This window comes from Oratosquilla oratoria, chromosome 23 (genome assembly GCF_046742065.1).
Source record: "Oratosquilla oratoria isolate Oo_2021 chromosome 23, ASM4674206v1, whole genome shotgun sequence".
NCBI classification, from domain to species: Eukaryota; Metazoa; Arthropoda; class Malacostraca; order Stomatopoda; family Squillidae; genus Oratosquilla; species Oratosquilla oratoria.
In genome coordinates, this window is record NC_134799.1 from 3,559,513 (window position 1) to 3,582,340 (window position 22,828).

General features: G+C 38.7%; 1 protein-coding gene across 4 annotated transcripts in view; it reads right to left on the bottom strand.

Moving 5' to 3' along the window:
- LOC143037885 (myb-related protein A-like) overlaps positions 1–22,828 on the bottom strand; it is a 129,608-nt gene continuing 106,780 nt past the window's right edge. For 2 of the 4 annotated variants that reach the window (XM_076206514.1, XM_076206515.1), the window contains exons 4-16: positions 19,164–19,396; positions 17,936–18,114; positions 16,879–17,147; positions 16,467–16,565; positions 16,011–16,243; positions 14,913–15,027; positions 14,232–14,507; positions 12,261–12,605; positions 11,941–12,042; positions 11,549–11,725; positions 9,930–10,058; positions 7,965–8,042; positions 1–3,457 (exon numbers count right to left, since the gene is read on the bottom strand). In XM_076206514.1, the coding sequence (XP_076062629.1) occupies positions 3,338–3,457; positions 7,965–8,042; positions 9,930–10,058; positions 11,549–11,725; positions 11,941–12,042; positions 12,261–12,605; positions 14,232–14,507; positions 14,913–15,027; positions 16,011–16,243; positions 16,467–16,565; positions 16,879–17,147; positions 17,936–18,114; positions 19,164–19,396 (2,355 nt within the window). In that variant the 3' untranslated portion in view covers positions 1–3,337. The remainder of the gene's footprint in view (positions 3,458–7,964; positions 8,043–9,929; positions 10,059–11,548; positions 11,726–11,940; positions 12,043–12,260; positions 12,606–14,231; positions 14,508–14,912; positions 15,028–16,010; positions 16,244–16,466; positions 16,566–16,878; positions 17,148–17,935; positions 18,115–19,163; positions 19,397–22,828) is intronic. The other 2 variants (XM_076206516.1, XM_076206517.1) reach the window with 2 other exon arrangements.

Here is a 22,828-nt window from a genome sequence, read left to right on the forward strand (position 1 = left end):
TTTGAAGCTTAATTTATTATAATGCACTCTATACCAAATAGTTGTAGCAGCATCAGCAGCAAGGATTGGGGATAATGAGAAATAAATAACTTTTTAATGCTAAGAGTAACCAATGGCTTCAAAAGACTGATAAACACAGCTGCCAATTTACTTGTACATAAAACCAATGAAATGAAAAACAATTCAATAAACAATGCCAATATCATTTGGTATTCTAGCACAAAGCCTATAAGAACATAAAAAATTTGTACCTATCAAACCACACTATTTACGAAAGTCATCATGTTACTTAAGATTAAAATTCAGGTAAATTGACCACAACCTCCAATACACATTAGATTTCTCTTCAATGAATGATGACTTTTATCCCAATACCTTCTGCCTCGACATAGTTGAAGAGGTGTGGGTACCAGTGACTGGCTCGGTAGTACAAAATCAAACGCTCATCATTTGAGAGCAAGGGAAAAACATTACCGTTTCTCTTTAAAGGATAAAAAGGTCCAAAATAGACAAATAATAAATCAAAACGACAATCCACATTTGCTTTTCATGACATAACTGCAAGCCATGCTGCCTTTCAGTAAAAATATCAGGCAACTTGGGCAGTTGGCTGGAGTGTACAAATTAAATCATAGCCTAGTGATTGTGTAAATCCAGTCAATCAGGAAAAACACATCTGAGGGGCAGCATATCATCCAATTAATTCTGATATTAGGATAACAATGGCCAGTTCCTGCTGGTGTGCAAAAAATAAAAATAAAACACCAGCTATTTTTAGATACAGATTAAAGCCCTATGGCAGATTTGGCAAGTGCATCAAAGACATCAGCCTCCGAGGTGGACCGACATCACCCTTTCAAAAAAACATGAAATCCAAGAGGCTTGGCTTCAGCCAGTAAGTGAATGCACCAGCCAGATAAAAGCAAAACAGAAGCTGACTAGGCAGAATAGGCTTGTATGCAGAGGAAGTAATTGGTGGTAGAAAAAAGAAAGAGGACTCTGCCTCAAGGTGCTGTTGGCCAAGAAAATCATCTTGTGTAATTTACAATGGGAAATAAACCATCTCTCCAGCAGCTCGAATTAACAAGCTGATTCTTCAGCATGTTTACATAACTCAGACCCAGATGGGTTACAACAGTAGAGGATATAATCTTGTTAATAGCTGGGTAGCTGAGCACTGGAGAAACTGCACAATCCCTTTTAGTATGACAGAAGAGGATCCCAAAAATTGGTTGTTACTGTGTTATTCTATTGCTTGTATATTGAGGAGAATTGGAAGCGATCTTCTGCACACACACACACACAAATAACATAACACCCGTTTTAAATCAAAGGAGCCAAACAGATGCCTTTTAACACCCGTTTTAAATCAAAGGAGCCATACAATTGCCTATCAGGACACAACAAAACATGCTGTGCACTTTTCAACTAAAAATCGATCCTCAATGTAATGATCTGTGGTTTTAAATTGTTCCTTACTTGTATCAAACTTAAACTAATTGTTTTCTTTGGGAGAAAAACACTCATCAGCAGAAAATGTAAACATTCAATTCATGATTGTTAACAGTTGCTAATAGGAGGATTGTCTGCTCATGAGAATTCTCCCTTTTTTCTATAAAGGATTACAAACTACATGATAATGCTAAAAAGGTGCTATCTACAAGAGTATGCAATTAAAGCCATTCTGTGTTGAGTGAAAAGAAAAATAAATGTATAGTTTTACAAACAAAGAAAAAATGTAAAAACAATATCAATGAAGCCAACAAAATACATGAGAACATTCAAGTTAGGTATAAACCCAAAACCATAGAATATAAAAGTTGTTCTTAAGTATCAAATATTCTAAGCTGATACGAGCAGATACTTGAATGCATATATATACAAAGCTACATCATTTGTTCACATATCTAAATTTGTTCTGAACATTGGTATCTAATATGACTGGTTCTGCAAACATCTCCGCTGAACTTCATGTAAGACTTTGAACTAAAAACAATAATAAAAAAAACTTATGCCGTGGTGACAAAAAGCTAATTATCCTACCCTACCTGTCAACTCAGAGAGATGCACTTACATAAATGCTGTGCACCACATAGTAGTTGACAATAACTTTGGTTTGGCATAACTGGGTTTCTCAACAGTGCCTTGGACATCAAAAGAGGAGAGAGAAGACGAGAAGGAAGAAGGAGGAGAGAGAAAGAAAGAGAGGTGTATGAGAAAGAAAGGAGAAAGAGAGATAAGGAGAGAGGGGAGAGAGAGAGAATTATGGCAAGGAGAGATGCCATGTTAGTAGAATGGCATATTACCTCTTAACATGCTTAGCAGTATTAGTAATCATTACCACACTACATGCTACAGAAGTCACATACATACACAAACAGTATATATACTTATATATATTCATATACATGTATATAAAAATAAACAAATACATATATAGTCAAATCCCAATTTTAATATGCCTTAACTTTCTCAAGATTCGGTTTTCAACAACTTTTTTCATCAAAATTTGGCCCCAGATTTCGTACATCTATGGACATATTGAAGAAAAAAATTAAAACTGAATTGTACAAAAAACAGGGCACACAAAAACCGAGATTTGATTGTATATATTTACATACACACACACTTTACTGTAACATAAGTATATCATGTGACACATCTACATCATGCCTTAAGTGTGAATGGCTTCCTTACATAGAGCCATCATCACTTGTGCTATAATCTAGAACTGTCTAATGCTTTTAATCTTTCTCCTGCCAAATTTACAAAGATAATTTTGTTCTTAGCATTTTCCCTTTGCTAATTTCTTCCCTCTATAGTCATTTACTGCTTTCCCAGAATTCAGCTCACATCCTTCTCCCCTTCTCTTATTTTTCAGATATCTTCACCTTCCCTAAGGTGGCCCAGATAGGCTGAACAAGAAGACTGAGGATTTTGTATCTTATGATTCTCCATTGTTCCCCTTAATCTATTAATGTATTCCTTCTACTATACTTTCAGACTGTAAGTAATAATTTTAAATTTTCACTGGACAGTTGTAGCCAGCTGCTGCTGAAATCAGTTCTTCATGAGCAGATGAAACTAATAAACAAACCACACGGGTACAACTTACAGTATGAAACGAACAACACCACCACTTTGCTTGACCAGTGGTGTCAAGTCTAACGGTACAAAACAATCTATAAGCCCTCTGCACACACACCCACAACCCCACCCACTCCCTGCCCTTTCTTCATTTGTTCTGGTTCAGGTGAACAGGTGACGAGCCATCTTTCAGCTCCTCCAAACCCCTGAACGTTCCTCCCACCCTCCCTAACCCCTGCCTATCACAGCTTTACAGGTTGAGGGAGCGCGGCTTCAGGACTGTCTGGGAAACGAACTGCCGTGCCTGTTCTGTCAGACGCCGCTGGTTCTCCGTCTTGCCACAAGCAACCATTTCCCACCTCACGTCCAGCTGAAAAAAATGAAGATGAATTCTTAGTATCAATGAGGAGAAGTACATGCCTTGAATGTTGTACACCAGTGTAAGTTATCAGAACTTTAGTCTACTTTACACCATGACAGTTGACCTGTTTACTCCATGCAAAACCAAATAAGTCTGACTCATGAGAATCAAGAGCCAAGTTATACTTTTGTATTTACCTAGTTTAACTTAGTAACTAGTTTAACTTTTTCCTTTGCTTAGCTCAAAAACTGTCAACTATGACAATAAAGAATGCAAGTGTCTTATATTACTTAATTGGTGTTATTATCCATCTGTGGTGATTTCACACTGATATTAAATTTCACACGAGATAGAGAGAGGGGAAGGGAGATAGAGGGAGCAAGTGTGTGTGTGTGTGTGTTTTATGCAAGTGAAACATTGGGGTCATATGATATGTCTAAAATCACACTTAATTTAGTTTGAATTTTTATTATCATTATTATTGCTTGAAACTTCACTTGAGTACCAGATAACTCCTCTCATTTCTCAATTTATTTTGGCAATCTTCCCACACTTGGGTCCATATTTTCAGAGTTAATAGTTTTAACGAGCATGGAAAAAGCTTCAACCAAAACTCTTTGTTGGCTGATCTACTGGCTATGACAGTAGTAACAACTTCCTCTTTGCTCTCATTTTAAGTGTTATCAGTGAGCTGAAATTAGCAAGAAATATGCCTTGGAATGTGCAGATGCTCATAGGTATGAGTGGGTGTTTGTTAATGCACAACACCATTTTGGACTTAATTCAACCCCCAACACTGATGGATAAATAGTGACACAATTAAAGTGGTTGTAAGTCACATAGGTTGTAAACTGAAAATCTGCACACTACCAATCTTTTCTTTCCCTTTTTCATTTTATCTGTATCTGTGACCCAATTACTATGATTTAGGATGGAGTCCTCCCACACCATATCATGACTTGAATTTTAATAGAAGAAAAATATAGAATGGGGAATCCCTTGTCCCCTCAATCCACACCCTTCTAAAACACACGCAAGATCAAAATGCTTTTCCATCACACTGTACCTCCATCCTTACTAAGAATGTTATGTAGTTAAACATAACATACCTTTGGTTGTATTTTGAACATGTTTGGTTTTTTGCATTTATGTAAACAGGTCTGGGCACTGGTGAATTAGAAGCTGTCTTTACAACAATATATATGTACATATACCATGGGCTTTTTCCCCCTTACAAGGGAGGTAGCCAAAGTCAAAGGCATAAATCCACTCCCACCCATTTCATCCCCACATGCTCCACTCCCATTCACCACTACTCCCTCTCTCTTTTCTTGGCTCCTCCTGAATGATGGGTCATCCCTGCATCCCTGCATCCTGCTCACTACCCTGGGTCAGAAAAAATGCAGCAAGGCTGCTTCATTCAATCAGCGACCTCCCCTTCCACCCCCCCCGGCAGAAAAAGAGAAGACAGGAAGAAATCCCCATGGGCTGTTTCAAAATATCATCCACACATACTCCCTCACTCTCCCCATCCCCACCCACTTCCTTCCATGCATCACAGCATCATCCTCACACAACTATTCTCCACTCACCCCTATTTTCTGTGCTCTCCCTTCCTTCCTCAATAGACATCCCCCACTTTTCCAATGCCCCTTTTACCCCCATCCATTCATTCCTTGGTCACCCCCTCATGTTCACTCTCTCCACCTCAGCTTTCCACACCTCTTTTACTAATCTTTCTTCACTCATTCTGTCCATGGGTCCAAACCATCCCAATACTCTTTCATCAACTCAATCTCCCAACCCTCCCACACCCCCACTCTCCTCCTCACCCCCTCATTTCTCACTCCATCCAGCTTAGTAACCCCTACCATACACTAATTATAATTAAGTGAAAACTCGTGGCATTTTGGCAATGGATCAAGTCCTCCAACTTTATAGATCATTTGGGACCTTCAAGGAATCCTTGGTCCTTCATCAACCCCAGGCATATCAAAAAGTACTTTGAATTATTAACATTTATCAATCCCTTGGAGAGTCCTATAAACCTATACTTTGAAGACGATTAATGATATGTGATGTGTAGCTTGTGTTGTAGTTGTAAATGACAGTCGTAGACATAATGCCATAAGTAGGCATGAAAGAAGTAACACAAGTTATTGGCCACAGGTTTAGAAAGGACACACATCTTACTGCCAAGCCCAGGTCAAAGGATATAAGGACATGCAGAAGGAAGAGACAAGAAGTAGTGGCAGGAGAACAAGAAACTCATGATTACAGAAATTAAGAAGAAAATTTAGATTGGTTTGCACTGACTTTTTGAAAGCCTTGCTAACACAATTTGTGAACATAAAAAGCTCATATGTGTGTTCAGTCAAATAGGAAAATTAGGAAGTGGTTGCCTTGTGGCACCTGCACATGGCACCTATGTGTGCTCGAATACCAAGCCTCCTCCTCACTCCTCATTTACCCATTCCTCATAGAGCTGTAGTGGAACAAGTAATAAATGCTTTATTTTTGTATTCTATGCAGGGATGACCCATCATCCAGGAGGAACTAAGATAAGAGGGAGGGAGGGGGGTGAATGGGAGTGGAGTATATGGGAATGGGTGGGAGTGGATCTTATGCCTCCCCCCCCCACACACACTTTTTCTACCTCCCTTGTAAGGGGGGAAAAACAGTTGGTATATGTATTAATGTATATTTAATATCTCCCTTGGAAAGGGGAAGAAATAGGCTAAAAAGCAAACTGTTAATTGGATGTGTGATTATATTAAACCTCATATATGGCCAAATAGGAGTCCCTTATATGAACACACCTAGATTTGTGCCAAAATCCTTCACAAGATTATAAAAATATTCACTTAAACTTTTCTATGGTTATCTTAACTCAAAGAAAACTACAGCACATAAATAATAAGCTTAAAGGTAAAAAAGTATAAAATAACTTAAAAATAATAATAATAAAATAAACAAATAAATAAATAAAATAAACAAATAAATAAATAAAATAAACAAATAAATAAATAAATAATATTTATAAACACACACGTGGACCAATGATGACTACCTGCTACACCTTTTCACCCTAAAACCAAAAAATATTGTTTAAATTAAAACAACTGAACTATGATTTACAATTTACAAATGTCAATTTAAATCAGTTGAACTTGTCAGTCTACTACCCCAGGTCTCTTGCAGGAAACCCAAGACCCCCAGGTAACAGGCAACAGCCACAAGATTGCCCCTAAGACACTCATGAAGGAGATATGTGTTGTTATCTGGTTAAGGCTTGCATAAGGCAATATAAGATGAGGTGTTCCAAGACTTCTGTGTGGTGATTGCATCTCTGGCTAGGTTTATTTTAATTTTATACCATTTTAAAACTGGATGGTGGCCTGTATGAAGCTATGCTAATGTGGTTCTTGCTTGTGGGGAAAACAGAGAATGAGATGGATGGACATATAGGGTGAATCAAGCCTTGAGTATAAGGGGAATGTCTGTTGAGCAGGGAAGAGAAATGTCAGGAGAGAGTTGAGCTTGGAGAATGGCTATGAATGGACGATAAAGTGACATGGCCTCTATTTACTCATGAGGGGATGAGGAGTTGCCACATCAATAAAATGGGAGTTAACTAGCCTCAGCTATTGAGCTATGTTACTGAAGTAATGTGGCTTCCTGTATAGTTCTGACCAAGGCAATGGACATCGTCCTATGGAAGGGGTTAAAAGGGAAACAAATGGGTATAGGATGGGTATGCCTTGGCTGGCTACATCTCTTATAAGATGGAAAGAGCCTTTTGATACATTTCCAATTCAAACTTCAGTTCTTTTACTTTAATTTCAAACAATTCTAAAAACAAGGTCTACGGTTTTAAATGGTCACATTTTACGATCAAGTTCAGTTGTTTTCATTCAGGTATTTCTAATTTTGAAGTGAAAAGGTTTGTGGTGGTCCTTATGGATGGAAACAAGAACCATATCCTTGCCTACTACCCATTATCAATATCAGTGAACCCCCTCATCTCCATTTAGAAGTGGTTCCCCAGATACAGTTATTCCTCCACTTTTTTAATATGGGGAAAAACAGCAACTATTCACCACCTATTATTTTCAGCTGGTGATACTGAAAGACCCACAAAATACAATACAAATAGAAGTCCAAAGTTTACTCCCACAGAGAGATCTCAGATGGGCCCAAGGACCACTGTTGGTAACTATGAAATCAGTGAAATTCAAGGCAACAATTATCATTAACAAACTGAAAAATAACAATTATACCAAATAAATAAACCAAGATCAATCCTTCAAATAATAAAATTAATCAATTCATAAAATGAGGAACAAAACTAATATTCAAATCTACAAAACTTGCAAAACTACAGATAAAAAGCCATAAATAATGGAGGGAAAAAATAAAAATACACAACAAAATTTGCAAACAAATGAAGAACTACAAATAATTCAGCATGCTACTACTACCACCAACACCACAACACTGTGCAAGCAAGCTTTACCTTTGCATTACTGGGCTTTGTTGGTTGGCCCTCGTGGAATGTGATCTTCTTGACACATCCAACAGCCTGGTTCTCTCTCTGTAGCAAGGAGAGAGCGAGAACTGTCGGAGTGTGCAAAGATGTTTGGCATGCACTTTTGTACATCTTTACAAAAGAACAGTAAAGATGACAGAATAAAGTTGGGAAAGGGAAATGGATAGTAAGAATGGTTTCTGCCCACTGAGAAATTTAATAGAAAGTTCTAGTTTTCATTTACTGTAGAAATTCTTAGGCAACTTGTACTTGAAATTCTCGTGAATACCAGACTGTGAATGTGTTAAACCTCTAATAATAAATTTTTCTAAAGTATAAGGAAGTCAAAATATATAATCAACAACTTTGGGATCGCCCCTCAAACACTCAATGATTGCTAGGAAATCGCCAATCACTCCCATGAATTTGCATTAATTTTATTTGTAAACTTTATCTGCGCAAAATTGAAATAAGGAGAGAGACCTACTGGAGAAGTTTAAATAGAGAATTCAAAACTTTCTTTGTTTATAATTGCTTACACTACACAGTGTGATTCACTGATCTTGGATCATATGTTGGACTCATGATTAACACCTATTACCATCCTAGATGAGAGCTCAGAGCTCATATATGGCACAATATACGGGTTATACTGTAACCTTACACACCCACACATAAACACACCCATATATATATATATATATATATATATATATATATATATATATATATATATATATATATATATATATATATATATATATATATATATAATCCCCACCCCCCTGCCTTGGACACAACTCAAATTTCAACTGTTGATTAGTGGTTGACAATGAGTGAATGAAATGTCATGAGAAATATGTATCTGGGTATGGACACAAAATGACTAAATATTTAGTGGAATCATCATTTTCCTTGCTTTTTTCATGTCATCCACAAATAACCCACTAGAAATCTTTCAAAACTACCATGATTTTCTTTGGCTGTTGATCCACATTTTCAATTTCACGTTGGTCTCACATTTGCTTAGTTGTTGGTTAGAAACCTGCACTTCTAATTCCTAGCAGTTACGGCTTCCACTGCAGTTATGTGCCTCCTGGCATAGGCTCCTCATTTTTGCCCATTATCCTTAATTTCTGGGTGTGTTTATGTGGGTGCAAGTGTGTATGGGTGTTTTACTTTGCCCTTCCCCGCTTTTTTTTTTTTTTTTTTTTTTTTCCCCCTTACATTTGGTTCCTACATTGTCCAAGCATTTTTACAAAACCGTGTTGATCAGCTTTTGCTCACAAATAAATATTTTAGTTTTTAAGGAAATATGATTTCATCTGTTTACAGTCAACTCTATGTATAAAAATGTCTATTTGTATGTGATCATGCAATGTGATAAAAAGCACTGGACAAGTCATAAAGCTGTGCAATGGAACTATTGAATTTTGTGCAAAATGCAATCTTATTGATCAAGCAAATGAAAAAACAAAATTTATGATGACTCACATGATCTCTTAACGTAGTAGTTTCTTCAACTTCTGTTTATGCTCTATTTCATATCACTTAAATGACTAACACCTTTTGCATACAAGTTAATTTAATTGGAAAATCACGAGTTTCTTCAACATTTCACGCGTCACTTGCTAAATATGTTTATCCCATATCTTTCAACTCTTTTCCTACTATAGCATACTTTTTAAAGATATTATGTCCGAAAATCCTAAGTTACCTTCTGCATAGGGTTTGCACACTTGAAAAAGCTACCATTGTCCGTACTAAGAGACGAAGACGTTTACCATATCTCTGATCTGATACTCATTTTCCTTTCAGTTGCGTTACTCAAACTAACTTCCGATACGGATTTGGGCATTCTACGGCTGGCATATACTTCACCTATCTAGCATTTCAACAATCTACAGTTCACAACCTTGACTACAAATGCTCTGTAAGCACAACCAATCTTACCTTTTTGGGTGATTTGTTCTCTTGGAATACAGAGACACTAGTGAGGAGGTGATTCTCCTCAGGAAGGGTATCACGGATAATTGGGGGCGGAGAGAAAAGTACTGAGGAATCCCCAACCAGGCTCTTGCTCTGAATATGATAAATAAAGAGATTGTAAACACTGCACAAAGTACTCAAAAACCCTATAATAACATAACATATTCACTTGCGATAAATAAGTAAATAATACATACATGCATATACCAAAGGCTTTTTTCCCCCTTATAAGGGAGGTAGACAAAAACAAAGGCAAAAAACCACTCCCACCCATTCCATCCCCATCACACTCCACTGCCCTCCCTCTTATCTTGGCACCTCCTAGGAATAAATACATAAAAATAATAATAATAATAATAATAATAATAATAATAATACATACATATACCAAGGCTTTTTCCCCCTTACAAGGGAGGTAGCCAAAAAGGAAAAGGCATAAAAATCACCTCCACCCATTCCATCCCTGAATACACTCCACACCCCTCCACCCTCCCTCTTATCTTAGCACCTCCTGGATGACGGGTCATCCCTGCACCTTGTCCATTGCCCTGGGTCAGAAGCAGTGTCGCAATAATAATAATAAATGAATAAATAAATAAACAAAAAATAAATAAACAAATACATACATGTACCAAGGGTTTTTTATCCATTACAAGGGAGGTCGCCAAAGTCAAAGGCATAAATCCACTCCCACCCATTTCATCCCCACATACTCCACTCCTGTTTACTGCCCCTCCCTCCATCAATACATATACCAAAGGCTTTTTCCCCCTTACAAGGGAGGTAGAACTAACCCTCCTTCAATAATAATAATAAAAATAAATGAATAAACACTGCCTAAACTTCTTCCATGCCATGGTGTTCTTTATTGTGGCAAAAGCCAGACTATTCTACTCAGTTGTGAAGAAAACCCATATGCACATGGTCTTGAAAGACACATTCAAGCCAAGAGCCATTCTTCAGCTGAAGTAGCAGAACCCATAAAATGTGTAATAGTTTTTAAGATGTTAAACCTGAACAAATAATACAAAATATGAGTTAAAACTGAGGGATATGAGATGTGATGATTGCACAGGCAACTACATATTTCATGACCAATTCTTATCATCCCATACTTTGTTCTTTATTCCTCATAATGCGGTTTTTTATGTAATAATTTCCTTACAAATGACAATGGGAGGGAGGGTGGAGGGGTGTGGAGTGTTTTCAGGGATGGAATGGGTGGGAATGATTTTATGCCTTTTCCTTTTTTGGCTACCTCCCTAGTAAGGGGGAAAAAGCCTTGGTATATGTATGTATGTATGTACAAATGACAATAAAAAGGGGGGGTTTATATCTAAATACATTAGCAGGTAAACTGCTCACAAGTTATCTTTACTTTTGTGAAATACACCCAAACCCTTAATATTTGTAGTTTCATGTGTTCTTGATTCACCACTTGTGAAATGATAAATTCTGGGGCAGTGGTACTGGTTTTGTCAATTGGTGCTTTACCAGCCCTTAATATACCCCCATTTTAGAACAACCAACCAACATTATTCAGGGTTTAGCGCAAAAGGCCATGCAACTGTATATACACTTACAGGTGTTTCGGGAACCATGGACATTGACTCTGAGAAGCCAGGAACTTTGATTTCTCCTGGGGTAGACCAAGAAGGCATTAGGGCTTTGCGGGCTTTCTTACTCGGAGAATTCTCTTTGCCCAATGCAACACTGGCTTTCCGCTTCAGAGTCCCATAGCCACTGTCGTACACTCCCGACTGCAACAATATAATAATCTATCAAGTGGAGAAAATATCGTACAAAAAGTTATGTAAATTAAGCAAACATCACAAAAGTTCCAGCAGCTAGTGCAAGTACTACATATCACAGACCCGAGTATTTCAACTTAACCAACAAAAATGAATGAATTTTACATCCCATCAAATTAAAATAATGAAGTCGTGTGATCAAACTTCACGTAAATCTTCCCTACCTGATCATGTGTATTCACAGTAGCTGGAGTCTCAACTTTAAAGCTCTCTGTGTCTTTGCGTATAATTTCTGTAATGTCCTCCAGATGTGTAGGTGTCTGCAACTAACATACCATAAACACCACTTCAGAAAACCTCAACAGGCCGCATTTGACCTCATATTCTAATTCCATGAACACCAATAATAAACATATCTTTGAAATTAAAAATTTCATCAAATTTCTCATGCTACAACTAAAGACAGAAAGAGAGAAAGGGGAGACAGGAGTGAGAGACCAAAACAGACAGAAAAGGAATGACAGGAGAGAAATCCGAAACTCACCAAATGGCGCAGTGGTCCACTCTTCTTTTCAATTTCACGAAGTGCATTCTTAAGAGGTGTGGGAGTTTTAGGTGTAGCTTGAATTAGCACACGACGTGACTTAGGTGTCCGTGGCTGTCCATTTGATGAATAACTATGATTTTCCCCAACAATGGAGGAGGAAGGTCGAGGAGGGGTTGGTTGAACTGGAGTTGATAGGGATACAGGAGCGGAGGAGAGAATTGGGGTGGAGGTCAGGCTTCCAGGACCTTCCAGATGAAAACTGTTGAGGAACTGAGAAGGACTGAAGGGCAAGGAAGACCTAACTGGAGACACTTTGACTGGAGTACTGAGCATTGAATCATCCTGAAGGAAATAAAACAACAATCAACCACTCTGAGATGACATGTTAACAGAGAGTAAGAAAGTTAACATTCAGCTGTTATGTCACCGATTAACCTCAGGGACAATATTATAATGAAGAGGTGGTGTCACAGGTAATAAAGGTGAGATTTAAGGATGTTAAAGGAAGGAGGGTTAATTAAAGTAAGCACCATTCTTTTTAAAGTGTAGATTAGAATCTAACCATACAAGAACACTATTACTTTCTTTCTTAGGAGTCACTAATATCTATAACAACTAATTACGTTAAACTCCTGCAATCAATACACAAGATTTTAACATTCAAAACCTCTTTTTAAATGCCATTAAGTCTAACATGTAGCATAAAGGTATGACCACAGACATGTATCTAGGGTTCACAATAAGGACATCCATTAAAATTCCCTGCTTCAAAAAGTCCACTATAAGAAGGCACTATCTTCATGAAAATTTATTCTTACATACATACATACATATGGAATGGGAGTGGTTTTTATCCCTTGTAAGGGGGAAAAAGCCTTTGGTATATGTATGTATATATGTATGTACATACATACATACATATGGAATGGGAGTGGTTTTTATCCCTTGTAAGGGGGAAAAAGCCTTTGGTATATGTATGTATATATGTATGTACATACATATACCAAAGGCTTTTTCCCCTTTACAAGGGAGGTAACCAAAGTAAAAAAGGCAATACCTCTCCCACTCATTACATTCCCACCCACTCCACTCCCATTCACCATCTCTCCCTCCCACTTTTCTTGGCTCCTCCTGGATGACAGGTCATCCCTGCATCTCACCCACTGCCCTGGGTCAGAAGCAATGCAGCAAGATACAGCACACCCACAGCAAAGCCACTTCATTTAATTGGCTACACCCCGCTCTGTCCCCTTATGCAGAAAATGAGAAGATTGGGAGAAATCCCTTTGGGCTGCATCTAAATATCATTCACACATAACCACTCCCTACCACCCCAATTTCCCACTCACTCTCTTCCATGCACCACAGCATCATCCATACACAACCATTCTCCACTCATGCCTATCTTGTCTTCTCCCTTCCTTCCTCAACAGGCATTCCCCTCTTTTTCAATACACCTTTTACACCATCTGTCCATATCCTCTATTTATCCTGAATACATACACAAACACACACACACACACACATATATATATATATACACACACACACACACACATGCTAAATACATGGGTACGTGTGTTCACTTATGCAAAGTAGACCACTTGGAAAAAAGAAACCAATGAAGCAGAGCGCTTTCATATATTACATCTTCAGTGCAAAAACTACTTTTGGCACTGAAGATGTAATATACAAAAGCGCTATGCTTCGTTCCAAGTGGTCTAATTTATATATATATATATATATATATATTATATATATATATATATGTATATATAAATATATGTATATATAAATATATGTATATATATATATGTATATATATATATGTATATATATATGTATATATGTATATATATATGTATATATATATATATATATACATACATATGTGCATGTGTATAATAAAATGTAATTCTAAAGTAAACAATAGTTATGAGGTAGTACAAATATGTTACTGCTACTTACATGATTTTCACACATTTCTGCAATGCTGAAATGCACAGAACCATGGGCTGGGGTACGTTTATTTGGGCTGGACTGTTTCCTCCGCCCACGACGCAGAATTGGTGGAGTGGAGAGCCGTGAACAATTTGAATTGAAGGAATGGTTACCAGAGCTAAGGGACATGTTATTGTTCATAATATTATTTCCATTGTTGCTGTTAAAGTTGTTGTTATTATTGTTGTTGTTATTGCTGCAAATGGAGTCACACAACACTTCTTGCTTGATTTCTTCTTTCACCTGTGCAAAAAAATAAAATCAAGAGATTGAACCTATGTAAAGCCACCCCCTCATGCGGAGAAAAGGGTCATTTGTGTGTATATAAGTATGATGTATGAATGTGTGTGAGTGTGTATATAAGGAGGTGTGGAGGGTGAGGAACATATGCCTGAGAGCATATAGCTGTCAACAGTCATCACCTTTGCCCTACATGTTTAGATAAGATTTGAAAATGTGTGGTCTCCAATCTGTTTCACAGGAACATCACAAGATGAAAATGAAGTTAAAATAATGAAAATAATAACAATAAACCAATAAACAAACAAACAAATAATTAAGATAGTACTTTTTAGGGGTCAATTTTGAAATGACAATCTCCCCCCCCCCAAGTTCAGCAGTAAAAGACAAGCACATGATTTAACTTACCTTAATGGGTGTGTAAGTCAACAGCTCAAAGGCTCCCATTTCAAGGTCTGTCCTAAGAGCATCCATCCCACGATCTGTCTTCAAGGGGGACAAGGATCCAATCTCGTCAAAGTATCTGTTGTGCACGAGAAAAACATTTCTATTAATTTCACCGCAATGAACACATTTTTATATATAAAATATATCAGGTTCACTTTAGTTCCCATAGATTGAAATGTATCCCACCCAACAGGACATGCATATATCCATCCATGCATGCACATCACACACAAGGAGTCAAAGATAGATGACCTGAAGAATCATTGACTGATTGCTTTTGTGTGTGTGTATGTGTGTGTGTGTGTATATTTACCTAATTGTAGTATAATAGAAAAGTGTAGACTCAGGGAAATCTGATAGGTTTTTATGATTCAAAAGGGAATTGACATCAAAAATGATGAAATTTTCACATTGAATGCAAATCAGACAAGAAATAATGGTCTCAAGCTGTCAGGAAATAGACGTTATATGTCTTATGCAAGAGGGACCAGAGGCAATAGATTGATTTGCTGATCTCTTGCAAAAGACCTGTGGCCTTCAGGTAACTGGCAACAGCCTCTGGGCTGGTCCACAAGTCACACAGTGAAGATATGTTGTGCTGTTGTCCTGGGATTATTTGTGTGGGGTATTGTAGTATGAGGTGTTGTGCACATTTTGTGTGATGGTTGGATCTATGGTAGTTTGAATCTGTGACTAGCCCTATTCTGTGTTGGTAGTTTCAATGCTGGGTGTGTCCTGATTTCAAGTCTCCCAATGTGGTTCTTACAAGATGTGAGATTTTGTTGTTGTTGTTGTTGTTGTGAGACTTATGTCTGGGTGTTGCTGGTAGAGTATAGATTTTGGTAGTCTGTCATGAAGGGTTTTAGTTATCTGAGTGTTTATGTGTGGTCCAGGTGGTAGGTTGTTATAAATATTTGAGTAGTATACTGGTGTAGTTTTTTTTGTTGTGTTCTGTTGATGAAAAAAAGCTACTGGAAAGACAGTCAGACACAGACAGACAGACACATGTGCATTGCATGAATACAAATATAATTCTAGGATGTATAAATAAAAACTTACTTTAGTGGTGAAATTATACCAAGATCCTGATAAATGCCAGTTTTATCTGGGGAGAAAATAAACCCTTGATCAAGAGGGGGGCTGACAGATGAACGGGACGATACAGAAGGTGGTTCTGAGATAGTTTGGGGTTGTGAAGAAGGAGGTACTGAAGAATTATACTGCGACATCATTGGCTGACTCAGCGGAGGGGACAGGCCACCTGGTGTGGAAGGTGGCGTTGACGTTGTTACCTGTAAATGTCGTGAACACCATGAAATATTTATAAAGATGTGGAAGTATATATTATAAAAACTTTTCTATTATATCAATAACCATTCTCTTCGGACACATATCTCTTCTTTATTTAATTGACATTCATACTCTGTCTTCCCCTGAAGTTCACTCTATGTCTGGGTTTCCAGTCAGTGAACCTCATGGCAACAGTTATCATTATAACAAGCCGATTAGAAATACCTGATCAGGGGGTATGGGACCTATGTTGTCTAACATTGTGTTTGGAGGGTTCTGCAAGTTGAATGCACTGGGAAATATTGTTCCTTGTTCCCAGTAGCTCTGTAAGGGAGAAAGCAATAAGTAATTGAAATTAGGACTTACTTATCTCAAAGATATTTTGAGAAAGATAATTTCACAAGTGTTTTAATCATGCTCACCAAGCAATTCTCTTTGTTTTGTTTTTTTTCAGTATCATGAGGTGACAATATCGCCATAAAAATTGGGTTAAACCAAACAAAACTTTTATATCAGCTGAGTAAAATTATCTAGCAAAAAAAAAAAAAATATATATATATATATTAGTCACTGAAGTTATATAAGATCATAACACAACTTGTTGAAACATGAAACTCTGGCATGCTCTAACACTAACCTGTTGGTAGTTGTCTGGCAGGAATGGGGATGTGTTACTGATGGGTACAGGTGTATGCATAGGTGGTGACACCTCATGGAATCGGTGAGAGCCTGTGTGGAATTCAGGATGGTGGGGAGGGGGTGGTGGAGGAGGTGGTGGTGGTGGGGGTGCAGGTCCTGTCTGAGGATGAAACGCCCCAACAGCACTGGTTGGTGGGTAGAGCTGTTGGGTGTGAGAAGGATGCTGAGGTGGGCCTCCTATGCCGTTACTCGGGCGATTCAACAGATCTGGAATATGGAAGATTCAGTGATTACCCTCAAAACATACAAGTTACTGCTGTCATATCTAGGTATTATCAAATATATGTGTGTGTGTGTGTGTGTGTGTGTGTGTTTGTATGTGTGCACGTGTGTATTTCACTAGTCTTGGATTACATGTTGGACTCATGATCAACAGCTATCATCCATTTCTATTTCATCATTGCTCCTCATGGATGAAGGGTTATCCTTGTCATCTGTCCATGTGAGCAAGACATACACATATTTTTAGTTTTTAGGCTATGGACAGTGATTTTTGACAGAAATATGCCTTTCTGAATATCAGCCTTGTTTTTTACAATGTCTTTATTCCATTCACTATTTAATTTCCCATGAAATAGTAAGAGAATAAAATAAAAACATTGTTAAAACAAGGCTGATATTCAGAAAGGCAGACCTTTAAAACTGTAATATGTGCTGTGCCTTGCTGCACTACTGAAATGGCCAGGATAAAGGGATGATCTGTCATCCATGAGGAGCTAAGATGAAAGGGAGAAAAGGGTGGTGGATGGGAGTGGAATGGGTGGGAATGAAATGAGTAGGAGTGGATATGTGCCTTTTGACTTCGCTACCTCCCTTGTAAGGGGAAAAAAGCCGAAGGTATATAGATGGGCAGAATTTAATTTTCTTACAAGTATTTGTTATTTCAGAAAAGCATTTTGACAATTCAATATCTCAGTATCCCAAAACAATGAATATGGCCCAGAACATTACAGGAGTCAAATCACTGGGTTATGTATCCTGTCATATTCCGTTACCTGTTCTGTGGGGATAATCTGCAAGGTAATGTGGCGGTGCATGTCCAGGAGGCATCGCCTGTGGTGCTTGCTGTCCTACTCGGCCTCCTCTTGGCTTCTTGCGCCCGGCTGCTGACATCTCTGCTTCATATTTGCGACGCATTGTGGAGTTCCAGTGATTTTTGATGGCATTGTCAGTCCTGATGGTCAGTTACAAATGCAAAACAATTAGATCTTTCCAGAAACAGACTTTTTCCCTCAAGACTGACTTGGTCCAGTGAAAACATAATCATACTCTTGTCCATGGTCTCACATCCCAATACTAAGTACCCACAAGCTCGCAGAAAAAAATTAACTTCACCCACATAAAAACAAACTAGTGGTGAAAATACACAAAAAACAGAAAAGGAGACGGACACTTAAAAAAAATGCAGTAGCTAACTTCTTCATTGCAAGACACTGTAAAGTAACCCCAAAACAACCAAATTTCCAAATTTCTGAGAAGTAATACTCTTGTCTGCCTTTTTACAAGTGATCTCCCACCACTAGTTTCAGAACATAGACCAAGTTATTCATACATGCAAATAACTTGACAATAACAACCCAGTATTAATTCAATTATTACCTCCAATTTCACTAAATGAAAAACCCGAAGAACCACAACAGTCCCCGGGCTCTCCCACAGATCTCTTGGGGAAAAACTTCAAACTACTGTCTGTGTTGTACAGGAATACCCCACTATACAACCGAGTTATGTTCCCAGGTGACTGGTCGCAATGCGAAAATTCATATATCGAGGTGGGTTTTACATGTTGTGTTCATGGACCCTGTCAATCCCCCTCCTCAATCTTTGCCTACTGGGGCTTTCACATACACCCAACATTTGTTTTACCTACTTTATAGCACTCGGTCATATAGTGGCAACATACAATCAGCCTGGAAACAAACATCAGTTGCTCTAGACGCAATCACCACAAAAAGGACAAAACACCTCTACACTGTTCTTCACACATTCCAGAATCTCTTACAAGGGAGAAATGGGCAGATTGGCTAAGTACCCAGTGCCTTGAAAACAATGATTTTATGTTTAATTCTATAAAGTAATTACAATTAAATCTCATTGTATGACTGTGGTCAGGGTTTCCCTTAAAAGAATAAAATGGCCTCAACACAGAAACAACAGATTTCATGAAATGAGATTTGCATGGAAACAAACACTCAGGTGATAAAATGGAACTGAGGAACATACCTTCCAGGAAGGAGCTTTGCAATCTTAGCCCACTGGTTACCCCACTGCTTGTGTGTTTCGTAGATAATTCGATCTTCCTCATCTGTCCACGCACTCTTCTTTATAGCTGGGTTAAGGTGGTTGTGCCAGCGCTCGCGACACTGTTTGCCAATTCGTCCTTTGAGATGCTTGGCAATGAGGGTCCACCGTTTAGGACCGTACTTCTTCACCAGTTCGATAACTTTTTCATCTTCCTGAAATTTAAGAGAAGCAACGGGTAAGAAAATTACATAAATATCAATTTGTAGCTTTAAATTTCTCCCGATATGTTCCCTTTTGTACTTAGAAAGCTGGCAACGACAAATGGGCTAACCAGAGATCTCTTAGTTCAGATCCATAGAACAGTACAAGTGCCTGCCTAATGCACTTGCACCTCAGAATATTTAGAAGTAACAAGAAAAAATAGGAAAGAAATAAAACCATCAAGAAGTATCATTAATAACAACACTGGAAAATCTCTTTTAATCATCATAACAATAGTGCCTCTCCTTTATAGCAAACAGCTTATGTCATAGTGGCAAGGCAGGCAACCCTTAGATGGACCCCCTTCTACTTGTGCCAAGGTTAGCACAGGATCATCTACAAGGAATGTCTTAAGACAACGCCCTGTGCCGACGTCCCACACAACGCCTATGGGATCTGCCCTGCTGTAGCTTGTAGTCCTTCTGAGAGCAAGTATGCCTGTAGCTCCTGGCGAAGGCGAAACCACGCACAACCCACGCGCCTTCGATACTCTTCATTACCGTGACAACAGAAGCTGATGATGTGGAACTTAAACTCTTCTGGCAGAACCTTGTGTAATTACAATGTAACAGAATAAAATTGTTTGAAAGTCCCGTCAGGTTGCGCTAATCAAGCCCTTGGATATATAACCGTTACTGTTTAATTATCACTCAATAAAATCAGAAGTTATGTAGCAGCCGAGTATGCGGAAGATAATCGAAGCCTCCCGATCTAGTTAAAATTATCTAAAATTATCATATACCAGCTCCTATGGGAGTAAGGAATCGAGCAAACTGACTGGCGACCGGAACTAAAATAGATGCAAAGGCTTCGCCACTTTGGTTTTTCAACGCCATTTATAAGTTACGGTCAAAACTGACACCAGCAAAATAATATAGTTGTAGTAATCATTTAAGATGACAAAAAAATCTAACCATGCAAATACTATCGTATTCTGTCGACCATGTGTATATATCGTGAGGGCTGAACTCGACATGCTCTGTCCTGTAGTATTATTTATCAACGTTATTTTACAGCATGCACCAGCCAACGACTAATAAAACCTGTAATTAGAATTATATGTACAAGATCTGCATATTGTCACCACTAGTCTAAAACTTCATATAGACATTCTCCATTCAGTGCCTAATTCTATTCCTTTCTAATAAGTAACGTTGGGTGATTATCTTTTTTTTCTGATTTGCTGTAGTACATTTTATGTCGACAATCTAAGTCTATAGAGAAGAACAATGTTGATGCTCTTGAAAATATTTGTTTTCATAGCATACTATTTTTAAACAAACTTTGAAAGTAAATATAATAAAACCCAATATCATGAGAAAACATACACATCCGAACAAGACAGGAACGTTGAATGTGGCGGCAAAACCTGGCCACAAGTTATTCCAACCGCAAAACACAACGGCTGTGAACAATTCCCATACAGAAATGTAAACAAATGGAATTAAGGAAAAGAAAGTCCTATATTATTAAAAATATATATATATCGATCATCTGCTTCTTCCGAAAATACTCTAAATCGACTTCCCACACTAAAAATCTGTAAGCCATTTACGTAGCACAAGTAATGACTTTCAAACATTGACCGCAAAGAATCGTGTACACTGGAGATTTCCCTTAAAATTTATACTTCAGCGTGAGGAGGAACTTCCAGTTCTTAAGCCCCTTGGCACTTTACAAAGTCCTGCACAGAGCACGCACGAGTCGTCAACAAACGCATCTGAAGGGCGGCAGCTTTGAAAGGTGAACCTCAAGGCGACCCGAAAGGCATTTTGCTTGCTACCCCCGCTCGACGTGGGCGAACGTCGAAATCTCCATTGCATGTCACGTCACGCTACGCCACGTAACACCACGTAACACCACACCCTCCCGGCCACCCAGGCGCACGCATTCTCAAGGTGGACCTTGACACAGGATGCCCAACACAAAACGGTCAGGGCTCTTCCGACCTGTGACGCAACCCACCAGGAAGAGTTTGCCTCGGGTCACGTGGCGTCGATGCACCACCTCAGACTGCACACACACACAGAGCGTCCTCAATACTCGGTGGTTCTTTCAAAAGTCTCCCAAACGAAGTCGATGGCTGCTGCCGAGTATGCATCGACAGTCGGCGCGCGTAGCTCCGCGTCAGGGGAATCAAAAGGATCGTGAGAGAACGAGGAAGAAGGAACAATGGGTCAATGGGAAGCCATGAAGGGATGGGAGGAGAATGGGAGAGGAGGGCAAGGTGCTGGGAGAGGGGGAGGGTGTATGGGGAGGAGATACTCATGGCATGATGCGGTAAGGAGTGGAATGCTCTTCCTGCTATGGGAGTTGGGAGAGGTACGATGGGTGGGGTTGGGGGGGGGGAGAAAAGTGACGTAATCTTGAGCAACACTCACTGACTCAGGGGGCAAAAAAGACACATCATGTGCAATGGTGCATACGCGCGAGAGCACACACAAACACAAGCGAACACACACACACACACACGCACACACACAACATGCGAATACTAACGCACTTGTCATAAGTTTAGAACAAAGGAGAATTTTCCATCGACTGTTAAGAACAAATTGTACGTACTACATGTATATACAAACACACATACATATACCCATATATTGCTTATTTATACTCATTCCCAAATAATGTACCCAATCGTTCCTATCACCAACACGAAGGTTCCCGCCACTTACATGGGGGAAACAACATGATGTCATCTCCCACTGCTGCCTCTATGGCCATTTCTATCCATAACAATGGCAAGCCAAATCATCACACCACAAATAATCATTTTCAAGTCAGTGTCCAGACTCAATGCAATGGACATTCCCCCAAAATAATAAATAAATGCGAATGAAACTATCCACAAATATATATCTTTATGTAAAATAAAAATAACGAAGTGGCAACTGCCCGATCGAAGGCGAGGCAGCCAATGAGGAAGCGGGACGCGCGCGCGTGGGAAAAGGCGGAGACGTTTGAAAACACACCACTACCTCTTCCACCACATCTGCACGTGATAGAATTTGAACAAAATGCACAACACAAGCTACCTTGGCAAGTTTGACATAATTCCTGAAGAACGCAATTTACTACGTTTCCCACATATTTTACTAGTTCGGTAGCTTATATGAACATAAAACACTATGATGATGATAACACTATATATTGTAGATACCCCAATTCTAATAATGTACCAATGCGAGATGGGGAAACATTTCATATATTTATTTTCACATACTAACAAATTAATTGCGTGGTTTGGGAATATTTGCAGAAGAATCTATACAAAAGTACAATCCCACCATCTACGTATTGAGCAACAGCCACCTATCATGCAAATGGGTTAGAACCTGCCACCTCCGGCCTCCCACCCACCCCCTCCTCCGAGGAGAATC